Source organism: Lytechinus variegatus, chromosome 10 (assembly GCF_018143015.1).
Source record: "Lytechinus variegatus isolate NC3 chromosome 10, Lvar_3.0, whole genome shotgun sequence".
Taxonomy (NCBI): domain Eukaryota; kingdom Metazoa; phylum Echinodermata; class Echinoidea; order Temnopleuroida; family Toxopneustidae; genus Lytechinus; species Lytechinus variegatus.
This window is the reverse complement of record NC_054749.1, coordinates 3,395,830-3,423,827: the sequence shown is the minus strand read 5'-3', so window position 1 is coordinate 3,423,827 and position 27,998 is coordinate 3,395,830. Positions and strand designations below refer to the sequence as shown.

Below are 27,998 nucleotides of genomic sequence, written 5' to 3'. Positions count from 1 at the left end.
CCTTGTGAAGCACCCTCCTGGTGATTCAAATACACACAAACAATACATGAAATAAGCGCACAGGCTTGCCATTCATACCCTCTTTTTACAAATCTTTCAAGAATCTTTCTGAATTTACTGAACTTTAACGTGGCAAAAATAAAATGCCAAACAAAAGTGGCAAGGCACATGCACACTGGGGGCTTCTTGCATTAGCTCAGACATACATATACATGTATTTTGACAGTTCACAATAATATATACTGTAAGTGCAGTAGAGCATATTGCCTATGTATGTGCACATAGAAAATAAGACATGTGTTCAAACCTCTTTAGTGAATTCAGGCTATAATATAGATCTACAAAATCATATCATTTATATCTCTGCAATGAAATTTCATATTCATATATACATGTAAATATACTGAATTGATATTTTATTTTAAATTTCATACAATTCATTCACCATCTGCTTTCAAGAAAGTGTTTCATGAAGTTTTTCATCAATTGATTTACCCGACAAATTTCTTCACAACCAATCAGATAAAAGCATTTCAGTAGCTTATATAAGCTGTCGGTAAAAAAAATTGACAAAACTCACTTCATGAATGCTCCCTAAAGAAGGAAACTAGGGACTTCATAACAATGAAGGTGAGATAAGTACTAGTAGAGCCTTCTCAAAAAATAACAAGTAGTAATGATTGCAAGATCTTGTTTCATGTTTATAACTGTACATGCAAACAATATCATTAGCAAATTCTAACTTTATACAAACATGTACAAAAGCTACATTTGAAGAAAAAAATAGTTATGTCTTTGTAATAAAAAGTTACTCAAAAATATCGTAATAAAGGTCACTTTTACCAAACAAATTAAGACACATTCTTGAAATAAGTAATAAAGCTTGGAGCCTTGCTAGGCTGGGATTAGTCTACAAAAATTGCCTTCTTTTTCATCGCTACATAAACGTCAGTCTCACTATTTTACAACATAGAATACTAACGACTAGATGACCGGATGTTGTATTGCAAGTTTTCAAAAAGAAAAATTCGATTAATATCGTTTTCATTGAACTACAAATCAGTTGTAAATGTCCTCTCATTTGACAAGATACATAGAATACAAAATGAGGGTGTTTTACACACAATTCCATGGACTTGATTTCAGTTTAACAATATGTTTGATGTTTGAAGAAGAATCATATAATTCAGAGTAAATACTTTTAAGGGCAACAAAGAAAACCATCCAAAATACACAGGGGAGAGCAATTCATTCAATAATGTCCAAATATCCCTGTCAATATATAAAATTAAAATTGATTATCAAATTACCTTATAAAATAGAATTCACATTTACATGATTGTCTTGACTATATGTTGTTAAATTGTAACTTGGTTACATAGTACCAACCCCTCATCAACTATTGCAGTTAAACCAATATGGAATGCAGTACCCATGCCTACACACACGTATGTCAGTGAAGGATATATAATGGCAAAACTGGCTACATTGCAAAGAACAAAAGGCATGACCGAGACAGAATTTGTATGATTGGCAAAAATAAATGAAGGAAAATAAAGCAGATTTTACAGGCAAGACTTTAATGATTAACAAAAGGTACTAGTATAGGGTATTTTAAGTGCTTTTTGGCAAAGTGTATCACATACTACACAGATAATTAAGTTATTGCAGGTTGCAATGTTTAAGCTTTAAAGAAAGGCCACCACAATTTCTATGATGCTTATAATGAATATTGTCAGACAGATATCTTTTAATTATTGCATATTCTTTCTTAATTTATCGTAAAGTTTACATCTAAAGGATGACAATATTATTCCCCTCAAACAGTTGAAATGAAAAATGATGACATGTGTCTTTTTCAAGGAAAACTATTAAAGGTTTTGTAAAGAATTAGTGTAAATTTTGATGCATTTTTATTACTAAAGGACGCATTTCCCCTAAACAACCTCGAAAGACTTTTACAATTTTTTATTCAATGAGGTACTGATATACTTTTTATATTTATCGAGATGGCAGATAGTCACACACAAATTGGAGAGTCATCTAATTTGTAACATTGCCAACAGGTAGAAGTTACAAGTCTATATAAACTATAAATCAAAAGCAGTAGTTGGTGATCATGGCAAAAGCATCAATTATAAATGTGAATTATACTTTTAAGGAATATCAAAGACTACCACTTTATATTCCAACTACATTCTTCCTCATTCAAAGAATCAAAAACTTAATTCTTCAGAACAACCATAGCAATATCTTCTGAAGTCCCTCAACTGCATTAGGTGTCATTATTTTTTAAGGCTACTAAAAATAAATTGGAAGAAAACTATCAATAGACTGGCTGACCTAATGAATGTTAAATCATGAATACAACATTAGAATACAAGTAAATTGAATAAACGTTTAGTAACTAGTACTGTCAATTTTAAATACATGTAGAACTTTCACGCAATAAGTAATATATTTAAAATAGCGTGATTGATATAGCACTTTTTGCCAAAGGATACAAAGTGCAATTATAACCACCCCATCTTTAGCTTGAGCTACCATTTTTCAGATGGAATAATCCTAACAGCTACCCATTCACCTCACCAGGGTTTAGTGTGCCACAATATGGATCAATTTCTTGCTGAAGGAAATTGCACCATGGGTGGAGTTCGAACCACAACCCTTTGTTTCAGAGTCCAGAGCCTAAGCCACTGGGCCACAACACTCCACATGAAAACTATGAAATAGATTCTTTGCAAGTGAATATATTTGAAGTTTGGTTGATAATTATATTTCACTTTAATTCAGAGTACTAGAGGATGGCAGAGGTAGAATTTAACAGAAAATGAGTGCTCATTAAAAGCAAATGTTAAATAATTATAATCAAAGTGAGTTTAATTAGCTGCAGCTTTGCTAAAAAGTACTGTCCTGGCTTCAGAGAGTCTCTTAGTCTTACTATATTATCACATAAAAAACATGCAAAAATAATCACATAAACGACCTGGTTTTAGTAAATTGATCATATTTTGTCATTTTGAATAAAAAAGTAAGAGGCAATATTATTGGTGGGAGCACTTTACAATCTTTCTCATTTGCATAACCGTGTTAATCATCAACGTAAATATGTACAAAAAATAATGATCTTTGAATGAGTCTCCATTTTTATTAATGATGCATTCTTCCTTTTCCTGAACAATTTTCAGATAAATTTGTTAGACTCTACAAATTCTTTATATCTATCATGAACAGATTTTGAATCTTCCTCTATTAAATGCATATTATCATTGAAACACAGAATTTCCAAATTTCTCTTTAGAAGATGAAAATGTTCACCGAAATATATCATAAAATTTGATATGGTTGAATACATACTTTAATAAATGAATACAATATCAACAAGCATTTTCAAAAAGCCACTGAACTGTTGGCATGAATCTTTTCTCTCTCTGTCATTCACTCTCTCTCAAGATATAAAATGTCTACCAAATCATGTGCGTTAATGGAAACGATTCAAGATGACACACCTAATTTCCTTTGTCAAATAATAAACTATTTAAGAAATAAACAACACAAAATATGACAATGCTCTTCAGCTACCAGTACTGCCATGTACTACTACATATCAATTTGATGTACTGTAACCACTAATGACAATATTATACAATATTATTCTAACCGTTGTATATATAAATCTCTTGTTGACATTTCACAGTATGATATACTATATGCTTAATGTACAATTTGGTTTTTGAAAGAAAGACACTGTTTTATGACTCCTTGCTGACATCCTCGAAGGAGCCAAACTCGACCGAAGACTCCGGGCTCTGCGGCGGGACAACCACCGCCTCCTCACCATCCTTGCTCACCTGCAGTTCTATGATACCAAATCCCGCCGTTAGACCGGGAGCAAGTCCAGGTCCTTGATCGAGACCGGATCCAGGGATATCAAAATCCAGGAGGTTAGTTCCTGCGCTGGAATCAGGAGGTGCTGCCGGAGAGACGACCTCGTCTTTAGCCATCTTGCTTGAGCCGTTGGTCATCACGGTAACACCGGATGCAGCGTCCCCGGCATCCTTTCCGTCTGCATCCTCATCATCCTCTTTGTGGATCTCAATGGATTTCTTCTTCTTCCCTGATGTGACGGTTAGCATGGTCATACCAAAAGGTTTCTTTGCAGCAGTGCTGACCTCTGCGTAGCCTTGGGGTGTCATATCATGTTCAGCCAAAGGAGGGGTATCGGTAGACTCTTTTTCATGCTCTATATGACAGAGATATGAAAACATAAAATGCTCTAAATCAGTTGGTCTCATAGGGATGCATGTGTTTATTGCGACTTTTTCATGAGTGAATGTCTTTTAATGGAACAGAACTGGGCCCCAATAAAGAAAAGAATGTAACAAGGCCTAAAAAAATTGTGTATGCTGTAACAGAGGAATAAAATTAGAGTCGGTCTGCACTTTTTTTTACAAATCTGTTTTGTTATTTAAGGGGTGATATGGATGGGCTGTTAGATCTACTTTTATATGGAAGTTGAAGTTTCATCAGGGAGAGTAAATTTTAATGAGTTTTATTTGTAAAGAATTTATGAAAAGGTTGTTGGTACATTCTTTTTTTGGATGGTGAAATTTGAATAAAAAAAATAAAGTAATTTTTACAACTATGGTCTGTCGGCTTATCACAAAAAAGTTTGGGGATTTTTGCCTAAAACACACACATAATCAAGTGCATTTGATTTGTTTTAGTTTTACCTAATTACAACTATTTCTTCGATGAGTCCCGACGTTAAAGTGAATTTCAGTTTTTGATATATCATCTGTTTTTTTATATATATACTGGCTATTGAAATGTTAGAATAGGAGAGTGATATAACAATAGTAAAGTGATAGAATAAGCCTGGTGCTACTCAAGAGTGGCAGAATCTGAAATATAATGTTCACAGACTACTTTAAACTGAATATTTATCTAGTTGGTCCTTTATCTAGCATTTGATACAGGTCTACATCTGAATGTGAACACATAATATACAGAGAGGTGTTGAATCACATACAAGCAATCGTACCCGTCAATTTTATAGCACCAAAGCTCTGCAGGTCTTTCTTTTCCTCCCCATTCTGCGCCATCTGTTCAAAAGAAATGTCCTTCACTGCTGGGCTGTCCACATTGACCCCAAAACTAAGAGATGCCGGTGAGCTATCAAACGGATTTGAAGGTTGAGAGAGATCACCAAGTAAGTCTGAGGATCCTTTGTCCCGTCCACCAGGTGTGGGCGTCTCCAGGACAGAGGACATGTCACCTTCCAATGGTGTTCCATATGAGAGCATGGAACTCTCAAACTCCCCAAACCCATTGTTTCCATGAACCTGACTGTCTTCCAAGGATTTGTCGCCTGCAGACTCGACCGCTGACACAAACCCACCTGGTTCTGATGAGGAAGTGCCGCTACTGAAAGGGTTACTTGACATGGTGTTGAAAGACTCAGTGAACGTGACTGTGCTATCATTGGCCTCTAGGAGATTGCTAACGGCCGTATCGTACCCTCCAGTTGACAAACTGGTATCAATAGAAACTTGCATGTTGGGTTCTTGTGTTGGGGGGAAGGGAGTACTGGCTTCAACAGGGTTGACATCCTCCGAAGAAAAGAAGTCAGGGGTCTTTGGTGTCACATCTGCATTTTGGACACTGTCATCCAGTCCAAAGGACTGACTTGAGGACTGTTTATCTCCTTGTGGTGTAGGAGTAGGAGTGTCAAAGGCATCCTCAAAGCTTAGTTCATGAGAGATGTTCCCTCCTGCAGGAGGTGCCGTGTTAGCTTGCGGTGTTGCTATGCTTGGTATAAGTTCAGAAACAGTTTCGGTTTCCTGCACGTTCCTGGGTGCTGGTTCTTCCGGCTCATCAAATGTAACTTCAAAAGGTTGACTCTTTTTAGCTTCTTTGGCAAGGCCTTCAATAAGCCGATCTTCCTGACTAGTTTGGCCAAGCGATGGGACAGTCACATCCACGCTGACTGTCTGTTGTGCCTGCTTCTGAGACACATCACTGACCAATGACAAGGGATCCCCTTGAGGCATACCAATGGAGAGAGGATCGCCACCACCAACCTCAACCGATAAATCCTGTTGGGGAGTCTCCTGAGAAGCCTCGCTACATTCCGATGAACTCTGGTTGGCCATGGCCGGCTTGAGCGCATTCCATTTTGTCTCAAAGTCTTCCATCTGAACTCTGTCTGCATTCTTTTTAAGGTGGGTGAGAAGCTCATGGACTTCTTTTACCGTAGGTCTGGTGTCACCATCCATCCAACAGAACATCATAATCTCAAACCTACAAAGATGGGAAAAGAAAAAATGGGACAAATGAAAATTACTTCCCACACTATCGATATTGCACTTGCATCCCACTATAAGTATGCAAGATCTTCCTGAAGTGATTTGTCTCTGTCTTCTAGTTCATATGAAAGGGTGAAATGCTATCAAATTATCATGGCTTGAGCAGGTCAAGTGAAGTAAAAATGGAGGAAAATGTTATGACGGAAGAAAAAAAATTGAAGTATTATACAGAATTTCCCTTCATATAAAATGGGAATGCCACGAGGAAAGTATTGTAGATTTCATACTTTTATTTTGTTAAATGTTGATTCAAACACACTGTGCATTTGAGGGGCGGGGGTGGTGTTCCACAAAGATTTTCAGTGTGACTTGAAGTCATGTGGTACAATAGGCAATGTAATCAAATCATGCTAAAAGGACACATGCTACTACAAGATTGCATGTTACATAACATGTGGGCATTGGCACTTAAGCATGATTCAGTATAAAGTTTCCTGACAGGAATTTGCATACCATGTGATCTGCATTCATTTTAAAAACATCCCTCACCATCTGTCAGCATACTTGAGGTCCAGTTTTGGTTTATCTAGTTTGATATCTTGATCCATCACGACCTGCTTCAAGACTTGTTCATCGCTCAGGTTAGGGTAGGGTCGGTCTGCTGCCGTAGACAGCTCTAGCATTATCACACCAAAGGACCTACATGTAGTACATACAAATCATACACATCATCAAACCAGGCATAAAATACATTTTTAATTTTCAGGCGCTACTTTTTCACAATTAACAACCTACATCTATATCATTAGATAAGGTTTAAAATTGCAATGAATGAGAAATTTCAGGGGCTCCTTTTCCATTTTCCAGGGCGCTTTATAGCATTTTGGGGGTGCCATCGCCACGAGCCCCCATGTAAATTTTTCCTGCTTCAAACGTATTAGTACAAAGAAAAATTCTAATTTATTGCTAGCCCTGAGGATGGAGTAAACTCCAAATCTGCTTCAAATCGCAGCCAATGTTAGCATCATTTAGATTTTGATTCAAAATTGCTTTCATTCCTTCAAAAAGACTCAAAATATACTGTCTTTCCATTTTAGTATTTATACGCTGTTCTGAACTCTGACCGCTAAATTTTTTAAAGTAGAAATATATTGAAAATCGTAAAAATGGAGAATCATATATCACAATAAAGGAGAAAATAAGGAGAACACGATGGTGTACATCATTTATCATGGAGACGGATGAAACTCAGTTAATTGATAGTTTGAAGTTCTCTCTCTGAATGCTTCAAACACGCAGAATTACGTCCGCGAAATTGGGGATTTTTTATGACGTCACTGTCTGTACGAGAGGCGTGATTGGCTCTCCCACATGAAGCTCCACTTGCATGCAAAACCTGTTGCAAGGGTAGATTTTCTCCACATTGTCACTGAATATTTCGATCCCGAAATGATCGAAAGAAAACCCAGAATTTTATCTAGATTTGGATTTTCAAATTGATGATTTTGAGATGAAGAGAATGATGATGAAGTGAAACAACACAGTGACGTAGTTGGAGGTAAAATTGGGGGAATTACGCCGATGATGATGATGAAAATTCAACTTGCAACACAATCACAAGTAAAGTCATGTACATGCCGATTCGCTACCAATTCATGCTGCTGGAAGTGCTAGCTACACCGCGCGGGCCAAATTGAATTCATGCTGAACATGAATAACCACATCCAAACAGAGTCTATCATAAGAAGGAAAATGATATAACTGTACTTACAAACAAGTGAATAATCCGAACCTGAAGGCAAATCAACTCAACGAATAGTAGCAGACGATATGGTAAATGCACTGACGATAAACTTCGTGTGGCTGGATAGATCGTCACTCGTTCTGTTAGATGTAACTTTTATCTCATTAATTTGACAAAATTACGAAACTCGTGGAATTATTTATCTATGTAAAAATATAGTAACATCTCTTATTATTTTTTGAATTACGATAAAACCTGTTTTGAAGGAAAACGTTGAGGTAAATTAAAATTAGATGTAAAAGATCATCCCATCATGCGTAGCATTATGTGATCGTAAACAAACCACAACAACACATGCCGTATTGTTTGCTCGCCTTGGCTGAGACTGAGAGAATAGATCTATGCACGTGTTGCACAGCTCTCAATCAGCAAGGAAGGTATACGTGCATGTTTGCGATGGTTTGTTTGCAATGACATACAAGCTACGCATGTTGGGGGGTGATCTTTTACATGTAATTTTAGTTTACCTCAACGTTTTCCTTCAAAACAGGTTTTATCGTAATACAAAAAATAATAAGAGATGTTACTATATTTTTATATATATAAATAATTCCCCGAGTTTCGTAATTTTGTCAAATTAATGAGTTACAAATTACATCTAACAGAACGAGTGACAATCTATCCCAGCCACATGAAGTTTATCGTCGGTGCATATCGTCTGCTGCTATTCGTTGAGTTGATTTGCTTTCAGGTTCGAATTATTCACTTGTTTGTAAGTACAGTTATATCATTATTTTCCTTCTTATGATAGACTCTGTCTGGATGTGCTTATTCATTTTCATGGATTTAATTTGGCCCGCGCGGTGTGTACGTAGCTACCACTTGTAGCAGCAGCTGAGTTGGTAGCGAATCGGCATGTACATGACTTGTGATCGTCAGGCAAGTTGAATTTTCATCATAATCACCGGCATTGTTCCCCCATTATTTACCTCCAACTACCTCACTGTGTTGTTCACTTCATCATCATTCTCTTCATCTTTAAAATCATCAATTTGAGATGAAATTCTGGGTTTTCTTTCATTTCATGGTAGAAGTATTCAGTGACAGTGTGGAGAAAACGTACCCACGCAACAGGTTTTGCATGCAAGTGGAGCTTCACGTGGGAGAGCCAATCACGCCTCTCGTACAGACAGTGACGTCATCAAATTCCAGTCAATTCAGAGACCGATGCGAGGCATATTTCGGAGGGGCATTTTAGCGTTTTTTAATCGGCGATTTTCACCTTTTTGTATTATTTTCGGATTTTTTGAATGACCCACCGATGATCCCCACATCATTACCTTTCCATTGATATATAATAAGACCACATTCATAATCAATATATTTCTCCTTTAAAGGTTGGAATGTACATATCATATGTTTTCACAATTTCTTTAAATATCAGATCACAACAGATCCTTTAGTGTACATTAGGCTTTTAATAGACATCTTGACAAAAGTTAGAGCCACATAGTTAATGCAGAAATCCTGAAAACAGCCTTCTTTTACCAATTCTCACGTTTCATCTTTGAGAGAACAATGGGGAATGCAGGAAAGCCACTATGAAAAGACACATACTGTAGCACCTTTTACATAGTGGGAGTACTGCTTAAATACGTGGCACAGACTTTAGTCAAGTTATCTTAATCTGCCAGAATACTCACCAGATATTGGATTGCTTGGTGATTTTCTTGGGTTTGATATCTTGACCTCTGAGCTCAATGACCTCCGGCCCAAGCCATCGGATAGGCACTGCATGGCACTCATCTTTAGTGATATAATAATCCTCCTGCAAACCAAGAAATAAAAAGAACAAATTGTCAGGAAATCAATTATCATCAATACTATCCTTTATTACTGATAGTTCATTAGGCCAAAATTATCATTAATGATTTTTGAAATATAAACCACTTTTCATTTTATGAAGATTGTAACATCATGTCCCAAAGTAAAAAAAAGAAAGTTCTTTATTAAAATGAATCAAAATTATGCAATTTCAAAACTACAAAATACTAAAGAGATACATTTTGATGACTTTCTAGGTTTATGATGAAGACTGTCTAACTATCTTTCTCATATTTTGAAGTTAAAGCAATAAACATTCTACCTACAATTTGTCTTAACTTGTTTTGCTAATTACAGTATAACAATATTGAAACATGATACTGAAACACTAACAAAAAGACTGTGTTGGTCCATGACATATCAGCTTTCATAATATTTTGAACAGCAGAAGTTTTGTTGTATTTTAGACAAGACAGACAAGAAATCTGACCATGGCCCAGTCGTATAAAGAATTGCGATTGATCCGATCAATCTCAACTATGGAAAACAAGTAAAGTCAACATATAAAATGCATGTTTGTTCAAAAAAAATTCTAGATATGAATGTAAATCCATAAATTCATCGCCTTCTTGACAATTTGGTGTCTTCTCCTTTGTTTACAAAGAGAAAATGCAAATTTTCTATAGAAAAAATTATGACATGGATTTCCAGAGTTACGATTGGTTGGATCTATCGTAACTCTTTGTAATACGGGGCCCAGAAATGCTTTAAAACATAGACATTATTGGTATGACGTCAGAGTGCAGGATAGTGCAATTTGGATGCAATAGTGCAATTTGCTAAATGTGATCTGATTTGGACCAATCAGATTACAGAACATTCTTGGGAGTTGTATAATGTGCAGCCCTATAAGTTGATTACATATTATACATGTACCATGTATGAAAGTATTTGAAGATAAATGATTACTTACGGGATATTTTTCTAGAGCAAGTCCGTAATCACCGATCTTGACAGATGTATCTGAACAAACTTGGCAGTTTCTTGCTGCTAAATCACTATAGCAAAAATAAAGAACGCATCAAATAAGAGGCTTTTAAAATAGACACATTTAAATTTTTGTGCATGAAATTGAAAAAAAAAGATAAACCTCCTGGCAATTTCGCTGGAATTCTACAATTAACAGCAGTGCTGACTTGAGACATTGAATTATCAAACATTCTCTCTTTTTCATTTACCCTTTTGAACATCATAAAGTCAAAAAATACATGCTGTACATTACAAATAATCAACACATATTTCCTCTACACATGCTTTGAGGAATATTCTGTACCTAGTTCTGCAACAAGCCAATGTTTAAAATTAACTCCCAATTGAAGCAAAAATAAGTTACAAGTATTTCATTAGCTGATATTGTAACCGAGCTATGTTTGAATTTCTTGTGGTGTGTTTGTTGATGACAGCTCTTTTTGGAATGGGCCAAGGGGCACTAAACTTGTTCTTCAGCTAATGAAATGCGCATATTGCGGAAGGCGTCATTTTGAGGATTACGTTTAAATGCAACTCTTTCTGCAACAGGACACAGGGGCCCATATGTTGAACTGCAAATATCAGGGGCCTGTTTTATAACAGTAACAAGTGGAATGCCTCTGGCCGTCTCACCTGCATCACGCGATTCAACATAGCAGCAGTCCTGACTTTGAAAACTACTATAACTCGCACAAGATGTTCATTGATACTTGGTTACTCTATTTCGACTTTTCATGAACTAGACCAGAGCTGCCAAGTTGTATTTTGCATTTTCAGTATTCTTATCCCCCAAAATCAGTATTTTGACCAAAAAATCTGTATTTCTACCATGAGATAAACATGCATGTATAATGGCAAAGTTCGATCACTTCTTACATTATTTTGCGCCCCACACCGTCGCACACGAGACCGAAAGCTTCAGTCTAGATTTTGGTTGTTCCGCTGAACTGCGTTGGCTGACTCACCAATACATAGACTGAAAAATTTGGAGGCCCGTACGTACAGACAACGTATTAGCAGTAACGTTAGATCTAACATTCGACGGAAACCTGTTTTTTTCCGATCGTTTTTTGCACATAAAATCATAAAATATCAAATTATGAAAAAGAAATTGCATCTATATTTACGTAAAAATGTATGAAATTCAGAAATATCGTACCTTAGATCGCAGTTACGGCTAATTCGTTTCAAATTATGATCGAAACATCGTCATCTTCGATCCTTCCGTCGGTCAACGTAAGTTGCCATCTTGGATGACGTCATCATCCTTACAGACGTATTTACCAGTCGCAAAATATCGCGATTTGAGCCGCTGCTTTGTGCTTGGAAACTACGTGCGTGCGCTCGGAACTTGTCACCTGCAATGATTCGCCAGGATACCGAAAATTCTAATCGGAAAGCCTTGATGAAAGCATAACTCATTGAACGTAGAGGGCAGCAACACACGGAATACCTTTTCTTCTCTAATTTGTTTTTTCCCGTATTTTAGGATGAAAAAGCGTACTGCCGTATTTTAAATTGATTTCCGTATGAAATACGGAAAATCGTACTACTTGGCAGCTCTGCTACCCAATACACTTTACAGAGATAGGATGGTAATTCAACAAATATCCCCAATGTGGCCAAAGTTCATTGACCTCACACGACCTTTGTCCTTGATCATGTGACCTGAAACTTGCACAGGATATTCAGTGATACTTGATTACTCCAAGTCCAAGTTTCAAAAGTCAGATCAATAAACATTGAAGTTATGATGGTAGTTCAACAAATACCCCCCAATTCGGCCAAAGTTCATTGACCCTAAATAACCTTTGACCTTGATCATGTGACCTGAAACTTGCACAGGATGTTCAGTGATACTTGATTACTATGTCCAACTTTCATGAATCAGATCCAAAAACTTTTAAAGTTTTGATTGTAATTCAACAGATACTCCCAATCGGCCAAAGTTCATTGACCCTAAATGACCTTTGACCTTGGTCATGTGACGTGAAACTCATGCAGGATGTTTGGTGATACTTGATTAACCTTATGTCCAAGTTTAATGAACTAGGTCCATATACTTTCTAAGTTATGTCATTTCAAAAACTTAACCTCAGGTTAAGATTTGATGTTGACGCCGTCGCCTTTGGAAAAGCGGCGCCTATAGTCTCACTCTGCTATGCAGATGAGATAAAAATCTATTCAAATGCTTGGCTGCTGGTAAATTTTGTAGATTTGTTACAGAAATTAATTATGCATCTGTTCCTATAACAAGTCTTAATGAAAAGGCACCCTCAACTTTAAAACTTACATATGAATGAAGTCGGCTTGATGAAGCCAGAGTAACCCTGAGATGATATCATGAGCCATATGTAGCTGGACATCCTTCTGGGCCATCTCTGCCACCATGCCTCGATTCTTGCGTAGGTAGTTCTTCAGGTCTCCCTGACAAAAGCAATAACAGACACAATATTAAACCTATTCATTCCACAGAATACTTCAACAAGAGCGCAAGGCCCTGTTGCATAAAAGTTACTTCTAACGATAACTATCATCTAATGGTAACACCCATGGAAGACTTGACTGTGATTGGCTGTTGAGCCATCGGAAGACGTAGAATTCAGTGAAAAGAGCCTAGAACTAGACTTACATGCCACAAATTGTATAAATCCTTTTTTTTTCTGTAACATTTTTGTTGTTGTGTTTAAGTGCAGTTATTTGTTTTTCAGTAACATTTCGGTTGCTTACGGTTATGCCTTAAAATAAACAATAAAAAATGAACAAAAATGGTGAATTTGTAAAACCATCGGAACTCTGTTCTTAGTGCAGACATGGGTGTGGCTAATACACAGTGATTTAGGGTAACCTGGTGAGTGCTTTATAAAGCTGTTTAGAAATTACGAGCAACTCTACAAATGACTGGTGATCCCTTCTTAGCCGCTAAAGCAACACCAATGAGAATTTTGCGTATATCATTTACCACAAAAAATTATCCCCATTTATTTGTATAGTCGCTCAGAACCTATGAACAGCTATATGAAACTCCCACCAGAGCCCCGTCTTACATAGGGTTGCGATGGATTAAAAAATATTCTCAAATGACCACAGATCTGAAATCGATCTTTAACATGTAAGAATTGCAGATCAATCACAGTTTGGTATGATTTTAAGGGAACTGGCTGAGTATGTCTTTCAGCTGGATACCTTTGGAATCTCTCTATAAAGGTGCCATGTATCTGTTCATAGTAGCTTTCCCCGCATTCCCCATTGTTTTGTCTATAATGAAATGTAAGGATTGGTAAAAAAAAAATCTGTGTGATTCTGGCAAAAAAAACTTGGCTCTCACTTTTGACAAGGTGTGTTCAAGAAAAACAGACTTACATAAGGTGCGTACTCCAAGACAAGTAGAAGAGGTATGCTTTCAATGCACTGACCAAGCAGCATTAACACATTGGGATGGTTTACTTCCCTGAAGAAAAAAGAAGGAACAGCATGAATAAAAATAATTGGCATTTATAAAGCGTTTTATCACTCTACGACTGTTCAAAGCGCTTCACAATTATTATTACCCAGTCACTGGATTCATAGCATTCCAGCAGCCTGTTAGGCGCAAACTTGCTAAACCAACCACAATGACGGTTGTTTCCTACCGGTACCCAATTAGCACCTGGGTGAGAGTGGCAAATGTGGATTGACGCCTTGCCAAAGGACACTAGGCCATGGTGGGATTTGAACACACGACCGTCTTATTACAAGGCGAGAGTCAGAACCGCTACACCACAGCGCTTCCACAAAGAAGAAGATACAAAGGTGCTTTTTAACCGAGTTCAAAAGGATTAGAAGTTTGGTGGACATGTAGAGAGAGATTAGACACAGACGCACAGGCCCGTATTCTGAAGTCAGGTTTAACTTAGACCATGGTCTATTAACTCTGTGCTAAAATTATGGGAAGCCAAAAGTGTCAAAATTTTTATTCAGTTGTATTATTCTTATTTTTACTGTGCTCTTTCCTGATTCATCTATGATGAAGACAATCATCATTTTATACTTCCTAGACAATTATGAATGATTTGAGAGCCAAATGAGCTGAAATATGACATATCTAATGTTAATGATTTATGTCACAATTGGCTATCCATACTTAAACCACAACTTTAAACCTGAGTTTAAGTTAAACCTGACTTTAGAATACGGGCCACAGAGTTTCAATTTCTACAAACATCCCATAACCCAAAGCTTGGCAATTTATCATTTGGCTACGATGAAAATACACAATAATCAATGCAATCAATTATAAAGATCAGCCCATGATCAATTTCTAAGATTTATACCACAGGGCTTAGAAATCATTTACAACATCTGTGCACAGAATAACATAAGCAGACTTCTATCACATCAGTTGACTTACCTATATGGTTGTACTTCTTGGAGGAAAAGGAGTTGTTCTTCTGGACTAGCTGTGTCTCTGAGTTGCTTGATGACAACACGTGTCTTGCGCATCCCTGGGTGTAACCTATGTGCTTCACCTTGCAATACCTACAGTGTACAGGATATTAAGAAAATGAATAAGTCAGAATTCATTCATTTCACAATACATACGCCACACAGTTCATTATCATGAGAGCCCTTGCCGGACAACCAGCCAACTTACTTTTCGCTATTGGCCTATAGACCTTCACACATAGTGATTGAGAACAGAAAAATTAAAGAATTACCTTGCTGAACAAAGAATGCTAAGTGCAGGGAAGAATGAGGAATGTTCAAAACATGCAGAGATTTCAGAAAAACTGTAAAGTGAGGTTTGTCACTGCTTTGAAAGAGAAATATTGTAATTTTGGGCATGGTATTGTGTGCACAATGGTCAACCAATGTCTTAAGATTATGAATGATGTAACAATAGGGGCGGAACTTTATACATATAATGAAAGGCATTTTCAAAACTTTGGAATGACAAAAATTAAGGGTTGGTCAACTGAGGTGCACATCAGCTTTGAGATCTAGTATTAACCATTAATAGAATTTGTAGAGTGAAATTTCTTAAGATTAAGTAATATGACTTTGTTGAGTTGGCTAATTCAATTTCCAAACCCAGTGTTAAGTTATACATACATCAAAGTGCATTTCCAAATTTATGCTTGTATAAAGTGCCTCATTAATTTTTTGTATTTTTATGACTTAACAATAATTAAAAATCCTACCTTGCCAAACCATCCATTGCCAAGCTCATCAACATAGTTGAGTTGATCTCTCGGGAAGACAAACCTAGGTGACTTCAGGTGTTTAAGATCCCCATCCTGTTGGCCTGTATCATTGAGAGCTGTGCTCACCTGTGAATCGGTAAAAATAATAATAGCCAATTTTTACAAAGCACTTTACAGCATATCATTACCTCAGTCAATGGATTCATTTCAATCCCACACGAAAAGTGCACAATTTCCACTCTCTGGGGAGCATTCCTTGCATTCATCGCAGCCTCATAACGGCGCTGGCAAAATCAAACATACAATATCCTTCGCATCCTACCGGGTACCCATTTAGCACCTGGGTCGAGGGAGGCAAAATGTGGATTAACGCCTTGCCAAAGGACGCTAGACCGAGGTAGGAATCAAACACATGACCCTCTGTTTACAAGGTGTGAGTCAGAACCACTACACCACGGCTCTTCCATTTGTACATGTACCACACATCATTCATAACTGATAAATCCTTCAATCAATAGAATAATCTTTGGTCAATCAAGATCTCTGCCCATTTCATTTTTAAACTGACTTAGGGAAGAAAACAAAAGATGATTTATGGGGGTGTTGCATGGAGCAACTTATCAGTCAGTACTTGTTCTAAGCCAATCATATGCAAAGATTTCAGTAGCTTATGACAGTTATCAGTGAAAATCACTGGCTATTTATTTCATGAAATGCCCCACAGGTGTTTAAGATCCCTATACTGTTAACCTCTGCTCACCTGGAAAACATTCATAATATAATGTAGCATACATCAATATTTCACAACTCTTTAGGTCATAAAGTTCTCATAATTCCTTGATTCCATAAATCAATCGTTGGTCAATCAAGATCTCTGCACACTTTCTTGAATACTGACTGTGGAACATAAACCGAGGTGACATCATGAGAGAGTGTTTCTTGGAGACATTTTTCAGTGATTATTTGTTCTGAGCCAATCAGATGCGAGGATTTCACTATCTTATGACAGCTTCATGTATTAGTGGAAAATACTTCCCAGATCCTCATCCTATTGACCTTTCATTTACTGTGCTCACTAGTAAGACATTCAATATACCACACAGAAATAATGAACTATATTCTTGGTTAACCCATACCCCTTCCCATTTTCTTTACTATTGACTGAATTTTTGGTTCATGCCAACTTTCCCTTGCCATGTGATTAGGATGTGTGGAAGTGTGAAGGTATAGTGGCTCTGATTTTCGCTTTTTAATCAGATAGTTGTCGGTTGGAATCATAGTATACATTTCAGGCATTAGAGAAAGAGGGAGACGGGAAACCTAGGTCAATCCGAATCACTCAAGGTAACTGGCATGTATCATAAGACTGGCCCAAGGCCTTCAGAAGTGGATGAAATTTGTTCCTGCCCTACTAGCTATTGGTGGCAACGTAAATGTACCTGTATATACATGTATACATTTACAGTCAAACCTGTCTACTATTAGCCACTCAATGAATACAGAAAAAGTAGCCACTGAAGACAAATGGCCCGTCCTTTCAAATTAAAGATGATTTTGGTGGCCTTTACAGACAGGTTTTTAATAGTTAGGTGACCACTTTAGACAAACTTGACTGTACAAGTGATTAACAAGATCGCAGATCACGTGAGACCTTGTAGCATCACAGAGCAGCCTAATGTACATGATGAACATGATGCTAGTCTTGCCTGGTGTTAAATTGATACAAGCCTTTCGTTTTTATTCAAATTCAAACGGTATTGTTCTATGGATACAGATTAACAAAGCAGAGATATTACACGCATGCTGAATGTCTCATTTCATGAATTACATTCTGTATTCACTCTGCCAGCTACATGTAACATAAGAGGGTTGAATAAACAAGGCACAATAATTGTGCAGTGAGTCATTCAATTCTTTTTTCTGTTTCAGTTAATCCACTTTTTGCTTGTATGATCTCTTGTTGTTTACTTTTTGGTCTAGTTTCCTTGTTGTAATCAAACATTTTTAAATTTATGGTTTGCTTTCCTTGTCTAAAAAATGCTATAGTTGTGATGAGAATGCAAGTGGGTGTATGTTTAATGAGTAATCTGGTGCTATTCTACATCTTTAAAGCAAGGATGTTCATTATAATACCATGTCCTTGGCCATAAATTTTCCTTCCCCACAAATCAAAACAAGCTACAACAGATTTCCTCATTTTGTCTTTAATGATAAAGATCAAGAGATCATGAACTGTATGTATTTACGTTAAGAGATGTAATGTGAAGAGGGAATGATAAAATAGACACTGATATGGGACATCAGGCTAACACTGTCACTGTGACTTGAGAGACAAAACAAGAGGTGTAAATCATTCTGCAGAAATAATTGCAGAATGTTACGATAAATAGCATCCATCGTCAGGCAATAAGATCATTCAATTGAACAAGGTTAATGAAAGATAAATTGGTGAATCGCCACTTGGTCTACACCCACTATTTCTAAAATCCATTTGGCCTCATCCCACAAGGTCTAATCTGATTTGCTCGGGCGGAAGTAAGTGCAAATGAAAGCGCACGCTTTTATTACATGTACTTTGAATTTTAATCATACTCTTTCCTTATTAATTGCAGATACCTAATCAATTTTATCAGTGAATTTTTGGAGATGACGGCTGGTAAACACTTCTCAGCAGCTGCTGCTGATCAGCTGCACACGGCACGTCCATGCAGAATTAAAACGAATGAAAAGAAAATTGTAAACATTGCTTCTTACCTAAAGAATCAAAGTATTTTGATATTTTAAGTGCATTTTTAGCATGTAAAATAACGTTTTTATAATAAATATCGTTAGTGAAAAAAAATTGTATGTTCTGGAATCTACATGTATAGGGACAGTGATTTTTCGTTTCAAAATTGCCTTTTCCATTTCAGAAAATCTCAAATTCCGTTTCAGCATGTCAGAAAACGGAAATTCCGTTTCCCCATAGACTTTGTACACACGGAAAAGTGACAATTCCGTTTCCACATTGAATAGCAAAATTACACGTACCGTACACTCGCACTGGTCAAAATTGTATCTGCTACTGTACCAACAACACAATAGAATCCGTTTTAATCGGATCTATGCAGGTACATATGATATTTATACAACGAAATTTAGCATGCATACATCCTCACCTTTCACATTATTAGCATTATTTCACGGTGAAATGATATTTCATCGATAGTTTTGGGGGATTTTTGACATCGTTATCATCAGTCAACAGCGTTTGCCAATCCGCTATCATGGATTTTAAGACCACGATATCGTACTGTTACATCTTCAAACATAGAGGGCGGCAACACACGACCGTACTGTAGTTGAACGATATGATATGTGTATACAGTGCAGTGAAGCCCAACCCGGCCGGCCGGGTACGGGCGCGGGGTACAATCGAGTGTGCTGATGTCGAGTGCAGTCACGATGTGTGAATTGTCATTATTGTAGCGAAGTGAGATCGTGTTTTCTGGAGTTTGTGGCCATTTAATATTCTCATTATGTTGTGATTTTGGAGTAATTTGTGTTGCTACATGTATTCTGTGTATTTTGAGGGAAAATACGTTTTCCGTGATTTTCCGTTTGAAATGCCACTTTCCGTTTCAAAAGGCCCTTTCCGTGAATTCCGTCCGTTTTCCACGATCGCGGAAAATCACTGTCCCTACATGTAGGGTGTTTAACTCTAAGGAATGATTGAATAGTTCAGAGAGCATGGCCTTCTACATGTACATTTAGCCATGGAAATAATAGCTGGTTAGCTCGCAGAATGTCAATTCAGGGGATTTCGCGGAGGGAAATAATGACCTCTGACGTCATTAAAGAGGAGTTCTCCGGTTTGCTTTCATACTGGCTGTTTTACCTGTGAACTTCGCCGGGGAAACAGTTTCACCGGCGAAGTTCTCCAACTCTAGAGGTGGAGAATGTCGCTGCCGAACTTCGCTGGGGAAGTTCTCCTGTGTACCTTTCATACTGGACACTTTCCCCTTTGTCGTGGAAAGGCGCAATATGAAAGGGGTGTAAGATCACACCAAGTGGGTTTATATGGGTTTAGCCATGCTAAATTTAGAGGATCCAAGAAGAACATGAAGACCATTTCCAAGTAGTTACAAACAAATAAATAGATTACCTGTGGCAATCCATGGCTTGTCTGCAGTCTAGATGATAGGTCAGGCAAGGCCTCGATACTGACAGTCTCTGATACTCCACCTGGTGGGAAGGAAGGTGTGCTCTGTGTAGGGGGACTGAAGTCAGCAAAAGCATCGTTGGAGTGGCTCTGGTTAGTGTTGTGTCTTTCATCATACTCTACAGACTCCTCATATTTCTGCGAGAATGCAACAAAAATATGCATTGCATGAAAGTTAGGCGAGTTCTCCTTCAAGTGAAAATTTATACAAGGAATGTATTAGATATCAATGTATTTCTTATTAATAATTTTTTTACAATAAGAGTGTTCAGTTAAAATCATATTTGGCCCTGATTACCAATGTGTTGTCAGTATGAATAACAACTCCGCCCCCCTCCCCCCAAAAAAAAAATGAAAAGAAAATAAATAACCAAGCTTGGATGTGTTAGGGAATCAGTTTGATGGTATCGTATCACAATTTTCTCTGCTTTTTTTTCAAAGGCTGCTTCACAAATTTTTATTCAAGATTTATACACAGCTGAGAGCTTTTCTCCTATTTCCAAAAATGTGAATGTGAATCATTTTTTAGCATTCCATCTTTAGTTTAGCATTCCATCTTACACATTTTTCTAGTTTATTAGATCTACTAGATTGTTTGTGCCCTAATATGATGTGAAGGATATCAATTTGAAAACGTATTTTCATTTTACATTTTCCTGAAAATTTGCTTCCTCAGGGGTGCAATACCCTCCAAATCCTCCTCACAGACATACTATCACTACATTAAACCAAGGCTGGTAATCACAGACAGGCACCAGGGGAGCGTTTCATGAAAGGACTTGTCAGACATTTTATCCGACAAGTCCCATTTTATCCAACAGTTACCATAGTAACATTGCTTATCAGCCAATCAAAATCAAGGAAAGATGTCAGATCTGACAACATGTCGGACGAAACACTCCCGTGGTCTCCAAACACAAGGCACACTGCATACCTGAATGTTTACCATGACACAATATAGAAAAATAGAACATTCACGTCTGACCTTTGATTCATCATCCCTGTTTACTCAGAAACCAACACATATTTTAATCCCACTCAGCCAGGCACTTCAAACTTTGTTAAATAATATATAAGCAGAAACCAAAAGGCCTACATAAACTTTATAACATATTTCCTTTACATTATTTACTAAAGGATACTGACAGATGGTAAAAAAAATTACAATTTAACAAAAACTTTATCAACTCTATCCATTTTTTTAAGATCTCTAGAAAATGACTTGCTGAAATGCACCAATTCCCCCTCAATATATCAATTGTACATGCAACAGAATTCCATGTATCAGAAATGATTTTTAGCCAGTTCTGAGCAATTTTTCTTTTTACTGAATTGGTATATGAAAATGACATTATCTACAGAGAGGCTTCGATAGTTGGGCCCGTGGTCTATTTAACCATCCACCCACGTCATATTATAATATTAATGGAATGCAATGTCAATAAAGGTTTGTCACACAGGATATTGAAGGAAAAAAATATGAAAATTGACTAGGTGTTGGATGAATCACATGGACATACATGTACAGTGAAGAACTACAACAGAACTATGAGAGCAGACTTCAGATTAATAAATAAACCCGTCTCTCATTTTTTGCTGCTCTTGTTCATGAAATAATATAATGAGTTCAAATACATACTAGGTCAATTCCAGCCAAATGTTGCATTTTTCCATTTTCAAAAATTTCTTTTCTGAGCAATTTTGTTTATTCTGTTTAAAAGTATACAGTTTAAGGTTTACAAAAACACAATTATATTTACTGTACATGTACCCTCATTCATTCATAAAATACACAATGTGCACTCTGTTGCACTTTGGTACTAAGATTTCATAGAAATTGTACAACTTTGACCCATCCCTGGCTCCTGGCATGCAAAGGGTGCTGACGAAAAATTCCACTGTCCATGTGACCTCCAAGCAGTAATTTACCATTAGCTGTATTGTTTTACATGCTGCAGTGAAACGGTGAGGCACAAAATACATTTCGATGTATGTATGTTTGATGTCCCATAAGTCACAGTTTTAAGCATTAAGTTTCCCTCATATGCTGCCATAGACTCCTGCAGACAAGTATTGGACTTTTTTATCTACCACAGTACATGCTTGCTTCAACAAATCAAGCTGCATCTGTATTGGACTTGAAATAGCTATACTGGGGGGACATACATTTAAGTCCCATAAGTCACATGTCCCATAAGTCACACATACAGTTCGTAAACCATGCCACCTTAAAGCTGTCCATGACATTAAAGAGTGAGATGAGAATGCTTAAAAGCTGGAGAACAGTATGCTGACTGTCAGAAAAAACAGTCAGAATATCATAGGCAGTGCATGGAACAAAAAAAAAAGTTTGGATTGTGTGCCCATCCCCCAAAAAGGAGAAAACTGAATATGATCGCTAAAATGCAAAGCTTGAGTACAGGTGAATTGGGTTTGTTTCACCCCAGCTTTTATTTATTTTTTAAGGTCCAGATCACTATCTTGGTTTTCTTGTCTCCTTGGGGTATGCATCTACTGTTTGACATATGATGTGAACTTGGTATATAGTTCCATGGAAACTAAACTTATTGCAATGTCCCATCAGTCACAAATTTTGTAGTTGAGCGATCCTATGGATCCTGTCGAAATAAGAGCACCAGTCCTCAGATGCATAAGGCTACCATGAGCAGAGATATTAAAAGGGCACATACAACGCTCCCTACCAGCCCCTGTAAATGCCAAAAAGCAGAAGCTTGCAATCAAGTTTTCTTAGAATCATTCCTGCCGCCTGCCAATAGAAAGTAACATGCGCAATTTGCAGAGTACCGAAGTGTGACGTCACGATGTCATGACATCGAATCTGCCGGTTCTAAACTGAGTCGCAGCTGCATGATCGTCAATACCTATTTGTATTTGCAAAAATGGTGATGTGTGTTGTCCCTGGTTGTTACCATAATTCTGAAAGTTGTAAAAGGGCACTGGTTCATAAAGCTAATCGTAACTTAAGAGTGACTTTAAGAACGACCGGTGATCCTTGTGGTAAATGTCATCATAAATTGGCAATGTTTTAGCATGTAAGAAAGGATCACCAGTCGTTCTTAAAGTTGTTCCTAACTTACAAACAGCTTTATGAAACGGCCCCCTGGTTATTTTGTTTAGAACCAGGCCGCCATCACACCATGACAACTGACATCATCACTTCGGTACTCTATAAATGGTGATGTCCTTTATACAGGCATTCTGAATTTCTATGAAAGAGATGACATAACAACCCAAGCAGCTGGCAAAAAAGAATTTGTGATAGGGTGCACCCCATGATATATTATTTAACTAACTTTTTTGTATTGCCTATAGTGTATAGTTAATGAATCTTGATGTACCCTTTGCCAAATCGTGTCCCATAGGTTTCAAAATTTGCAATTTTTGGCGGCCATCTTGGCGGCTATCTTGGATTTTTCATGAAAATCAATTATTTTAATATTTTTTGCAGAGAATGGTAAAATCTTCCATGTAAATGAATACACTTTTTACTATACAAGTATACATGTAGTTTAGATAGTAGAATAATAAAAAAAAATTATGCCAAAATTTTCATGTTTTTTGTCAAAAATTTGCATGTGCACTGATATCTATTTGTTTTATTATAAACATCAAAAACTAATGAAAAATATCAGCTTTCGACATGACAGAAAATACATGTATATTAACAAGAATATTGATATACTTCATATTAGCATTAATGTCTTAATTTGCTTACATACAATACACTGAAAAGGTCATTTTCTTACTATTCTGTATGAGACAGATAGACGTGATAGAGAAAAGCAACATTTATTTGTCCATCTGTAACAAATATGTCCTATCATTTTGTCCCATCAGTCACAATGGAAAGTGTGTACATTCTTATTCTAATTGTTCATTTTTCATCTTGTTTGCTAAATATTTTATGATTGTAATGTTTACTGATTATTTTGTACTTATTTGATTACAGTTCTTAAAGCTTGCTGACAAGTTAGGAAGTTTTTTTGGGGGTTAATGTTCCCTTTATATTCATGAAGTGCATGAAAAGATGTTTCTGCCCTTTGTTGAATTTATTTCTGACACAATGGCATGAATTATTAAAGGTGTCATGTTATTAGGGAATATTTCTTCATGCTGAAATTAAGTTTGACTTAAAAAGTTATTGAGAGGAAATGTAAATTCCATGAAATGAGATAGGGTCCCATCAGTCACATTCACTTGTCCCATAAGTCACACATGACTGCACACAACTACTGAAACAAATGAAATGAATCAAGTCCAATTCAAGTACTGTTTGTGAGCACTATCACTGGTGAATCTCCAAGTCCAAATTTAAAAACATTGTCATAAAACTGAGATAGATATGGCACTTTGAACAAAAGAGCTCAATTTGTGTGGTCCATCGATGTCCCATAAGTCACAATGACATTTCTGAAGATATAGCACCCTATGCAACCAAGCTGCAAGCATACATTTTTGTATGTAGTAAGTTTCAGTATTCTTCTTACAGATTAACAAAGTAAATCCATGTTTGTGCAGCTACTATTTCAGATATGTACTTCAGTTATGTGGAAAAAAGTATCAAATGTCCCATAAGTCACAATGGAATTGACCACTAGAGTTCTATAATCCCATCTAGCATAACGTTAACATTTAAATTGAATTGATAATGTAAATAATTATCATATCTTTACACTTAATCCAACATAAATAACTTGCAAGGATAACTGAATTTGAAAGGTTTGCCAAAGCAAAGCAGTTGTGATTATCAGCCAAAATCAGTACACATTTTTACTATAAAAAGGTGGAAAGTTTATATACACACATGTAGATAATTGTATCAATGCAATATGCTTCCTCAAAATCAAATGCAAAATCTGAATTGAAAACTGATTTGTAAAATTTGTATGCATCACTATCTAAAATTCCTTTCTTTTGAAATATGCATTATATAACGGTAGTACATGTAGTAATGCATGAATTTCTGTATATTTAAATAGTACATGTACTTTTTGACATTCTTTTTTCCAATTCAATCAAAGGTTATATTTGCAAAACCAACCATTTTTCAATGACAGGAAAACAACTCCTCTTCACCCCCTTTAGAATAAATTCAAATGTTGAAGCAAAGGAGTTCTTGTAATTTCTTGTAAATTTGCAGATATAACTGAATTTAAGAGCAACTACCAACTAGTACTTCATGTCCCACAAGGTTACCACAAAGTTGTGTTTAGACATGGCGATTTCACCCCTTGCTACTTAGGCATTTTCCAATTATGTGATGAGGTAATTAGAAGAACATTTCCAAATTTGTACTCTGTACATTTACACTAATTGCTGCTTTGTTCACTTCATCAATTTCAAACTTAATAGTAAAGCCATTTAATACTCATTTCCTTGATACTGCAATCCCATTAAATGCAAAGTATACCCCCCCTCTCCAAAGCATGATGGCGAGGCATGTGTACACCAGCATCATAACCAATCACTTTCAAAGAGCTAAATACATACATCAAATCATTAGTGATCGGATCCTACATGAATATATTCAAATGCTGACTTTTCACAGAATTTACTTTTATAGTAGGTTAATTGTGATGTCAGAGAAACAATTGAATATTATAAAACATTTTTTCAATAGAAAAGTGAAAATAAAAATATACTGTCATTTAATCCATACTTTGGCCCATAGTCATACACGTACATTGTAGAAGTCTCCTAACACATGAAACAGCATGACCTATCAAGTCTAGACTAAAATTGCACCTTTGTAAAGAAGAGCTATCCAGGCTCCCTGTGGTTCTTTTCATCAAAATCAAAGCTTTTACTTCACAGAGACCTTGACACAGGTTATGCATGAAGTTTTCTCAAACAACAATGTAATAAAAATAAGAAGCAAACTGCTTGATTCCAATAAAGCCAGCACAGTTTAGAAATTATTAATAGAATATATGGTCAATTTAATACAATATTCACCATATTAAGATTTTCAGAACTACAGTCTTTTCTTATAGACTCTAGACCTGTATTTTATGGCACAGCCACTTTCTATCCATATGCCACATTTCTTTAGCATAGCACAAATTGAAGGGAAAAGAGATACAACAAATGAGAGTGGCATTAGGGCTACTCAAGCGGGCATCCATGAATGATAAATAAATAGCTACACTCCAATGAAAGTTCAGGGTCCCATCTTACAAAGAGTTATGATTGATCCAATCAATCGTAACTCTATGCCATAATTTTTTCTACATCAATGCCATAATTTTTTCTACAGGAAATTTGTAAAATGTCCTTTATAAACAAAGGAAAACACACCAAAGTGTCAAGAAATCAATGACTTTATGGACATAAATTCATATCTAGAATTTCTATTTAACAAAACAAGCATTTTATATGTTGACTTTGCTGGCTTTCCATAGTTGCGATTTATCGGATCAATCACAACAAGACGGGCCCCTGGAAGTTACATACCAGAATACTTGTCTTTCCACAACAGCAGGCACACCCAACCACTGCCAAGACCAGGCACAGAAATGATGCAAGTGACAGAGACACAGATATTAGAAGGCTGAATGGCTCCTGGTCCTCAGACCCTGTTAAGAAAGATACATGTATCATTTATTATTTACTAGATCCTGTTGAATACTGAAGTTTGCAATTTCCATAGGCTTTGTACAAAGATCGTCTGTTTCCAGTAGACAACAGGTTAAGAATAGCAATTTGTGCATTTCCATGCATCACTGTTAATGTTCATTATCATTTATAAGCCTAGTCTTGGGACAATATAAGTCCTCGATCAGTGTAGACAGCGCACACAAGGGACCTGTTCCATAAACTTGTTTTAGTAACAAATTCACAATAAAAGTTTAAAGCTACTGAAATCATTCAATTTGATTGGCCGATAGTAAAACTGCTATAGAACTGTAATAGAAATTAAAAAAATTATGAAATGGGACCCTGAAGTGAAAATGGAAAAATTATATTGAACTGCACAATCTAAACTGCAGGTTCCTTTACATTTGGTACAGCGACAATTGCTCCAATCTAAATTCTACACACTATGAATCAAATGACTATCTTCAACCCTGGGTTTAACACTATACCCTTCCTACACCTAACCCTAAGACCATACTAGCCTAACATAAAACCCTATTGCATCCCTAACCCTACATCTTAGATGAAACTACACCTGGAGCAATTGTCGCACGAGGAAATGTTGTGTCACCTAACTGCAATGTAAGGATTAATCTAAATCAATAATTTACAAGTGAGATCCAAGGAAAACTTTCTTGTTTTATACATAAAGTCTTAAATCACTTTGAAATAGAAATATCATTGATCTATGCATGATTTGAAGCTTGAGATTCATTTCTCATTCATATATTCTGCAAAAATATTTGATTATGTTTAACGCAAACAATACATACAGGTCCATGTATAGTTGATTCCAGATGATCTATTACAAAACGAAACAATACATAGTAAACATACCTGTGAGTGGAGCTGCAAGACATACTCTGAAGAAGGTGCAGACCAGGAGCGTGCTCACAATTATTCGAAGCATCCTGCTGAAACAGGTTTAAATCTGAATAAGAAATCATAAAATTGAGAACAAGGCTTTGATATTCTCTGAATATGACAAACTAAACCCCTCAAAAAAAGTTCTGCAACTCAAGTTTGAGTGCTAATAAAATTCTTAGTGTGCC

The 27,998-nt window shown here is 36.5% G+C and overlaps 1 protein-coding gene across 1 annotated transcript; it reads right to left on the bottom strand.

The window, feature by feature from the left end:
- Positions 1–120: 120 nt before the first annotated feature.
- On the bottom strand, positions 121–27,897 carry LOC121422308 (receptor tyrosine-protein kinase erbB-3-like). Its single transcript, XM_041617258.1, has 12 exons — positions 27,784–27,897; positions 26,764–26,885; positions 20,233–20,427; positions 16,086–16,214; positions 15,296–15,423; positions 14,269–14,356; positions 13,199–13,332; positions 10,850–10,934; positions 9,756–9,880; positions 6,858–7,007; positions 5,045–6,303; positions 121–4,243 (listed from the first exon to the last, which is right to left on the bottom strand). The coding sequence occupies exons 1-12, from the start codon at positions 27,854–27,856 to the stop codon at positions 3,753–3,755; spliced, it is 2,979 nt and encodes a 992-aa protein (XP_041473192.1). The 5' UTR covers positions 27,857–27,897; the 3' UTR covers positions 121–3,752.
- Between the last annotated feature and the right edge of the window lie 101 nt (positions 27,898–27,998).

Coding starts and splice junctions, on each gene's coding strand:
- LOC121422308 (XM_041617258.1), bottom strand. CDS start 27,856: ATGCTTCGAATAATTGTGAGCACGCTCCTGGTCTGCACCTTCTTCAGA. Junction 26,886..27,783: donor TCTTGCAGCTCCACTCACAG/GTATGTTTACTA, acceptor CTTTCTTAACAG/GGTCTGAGGACCAGGAGCCA. Junction 7,008..9,755: donor ACCAAGCAATCCAATATCTG/GTGAGTATTCTG, acceptor TACTACATGTAG/GTCCTTTGGTGTGATAATGC.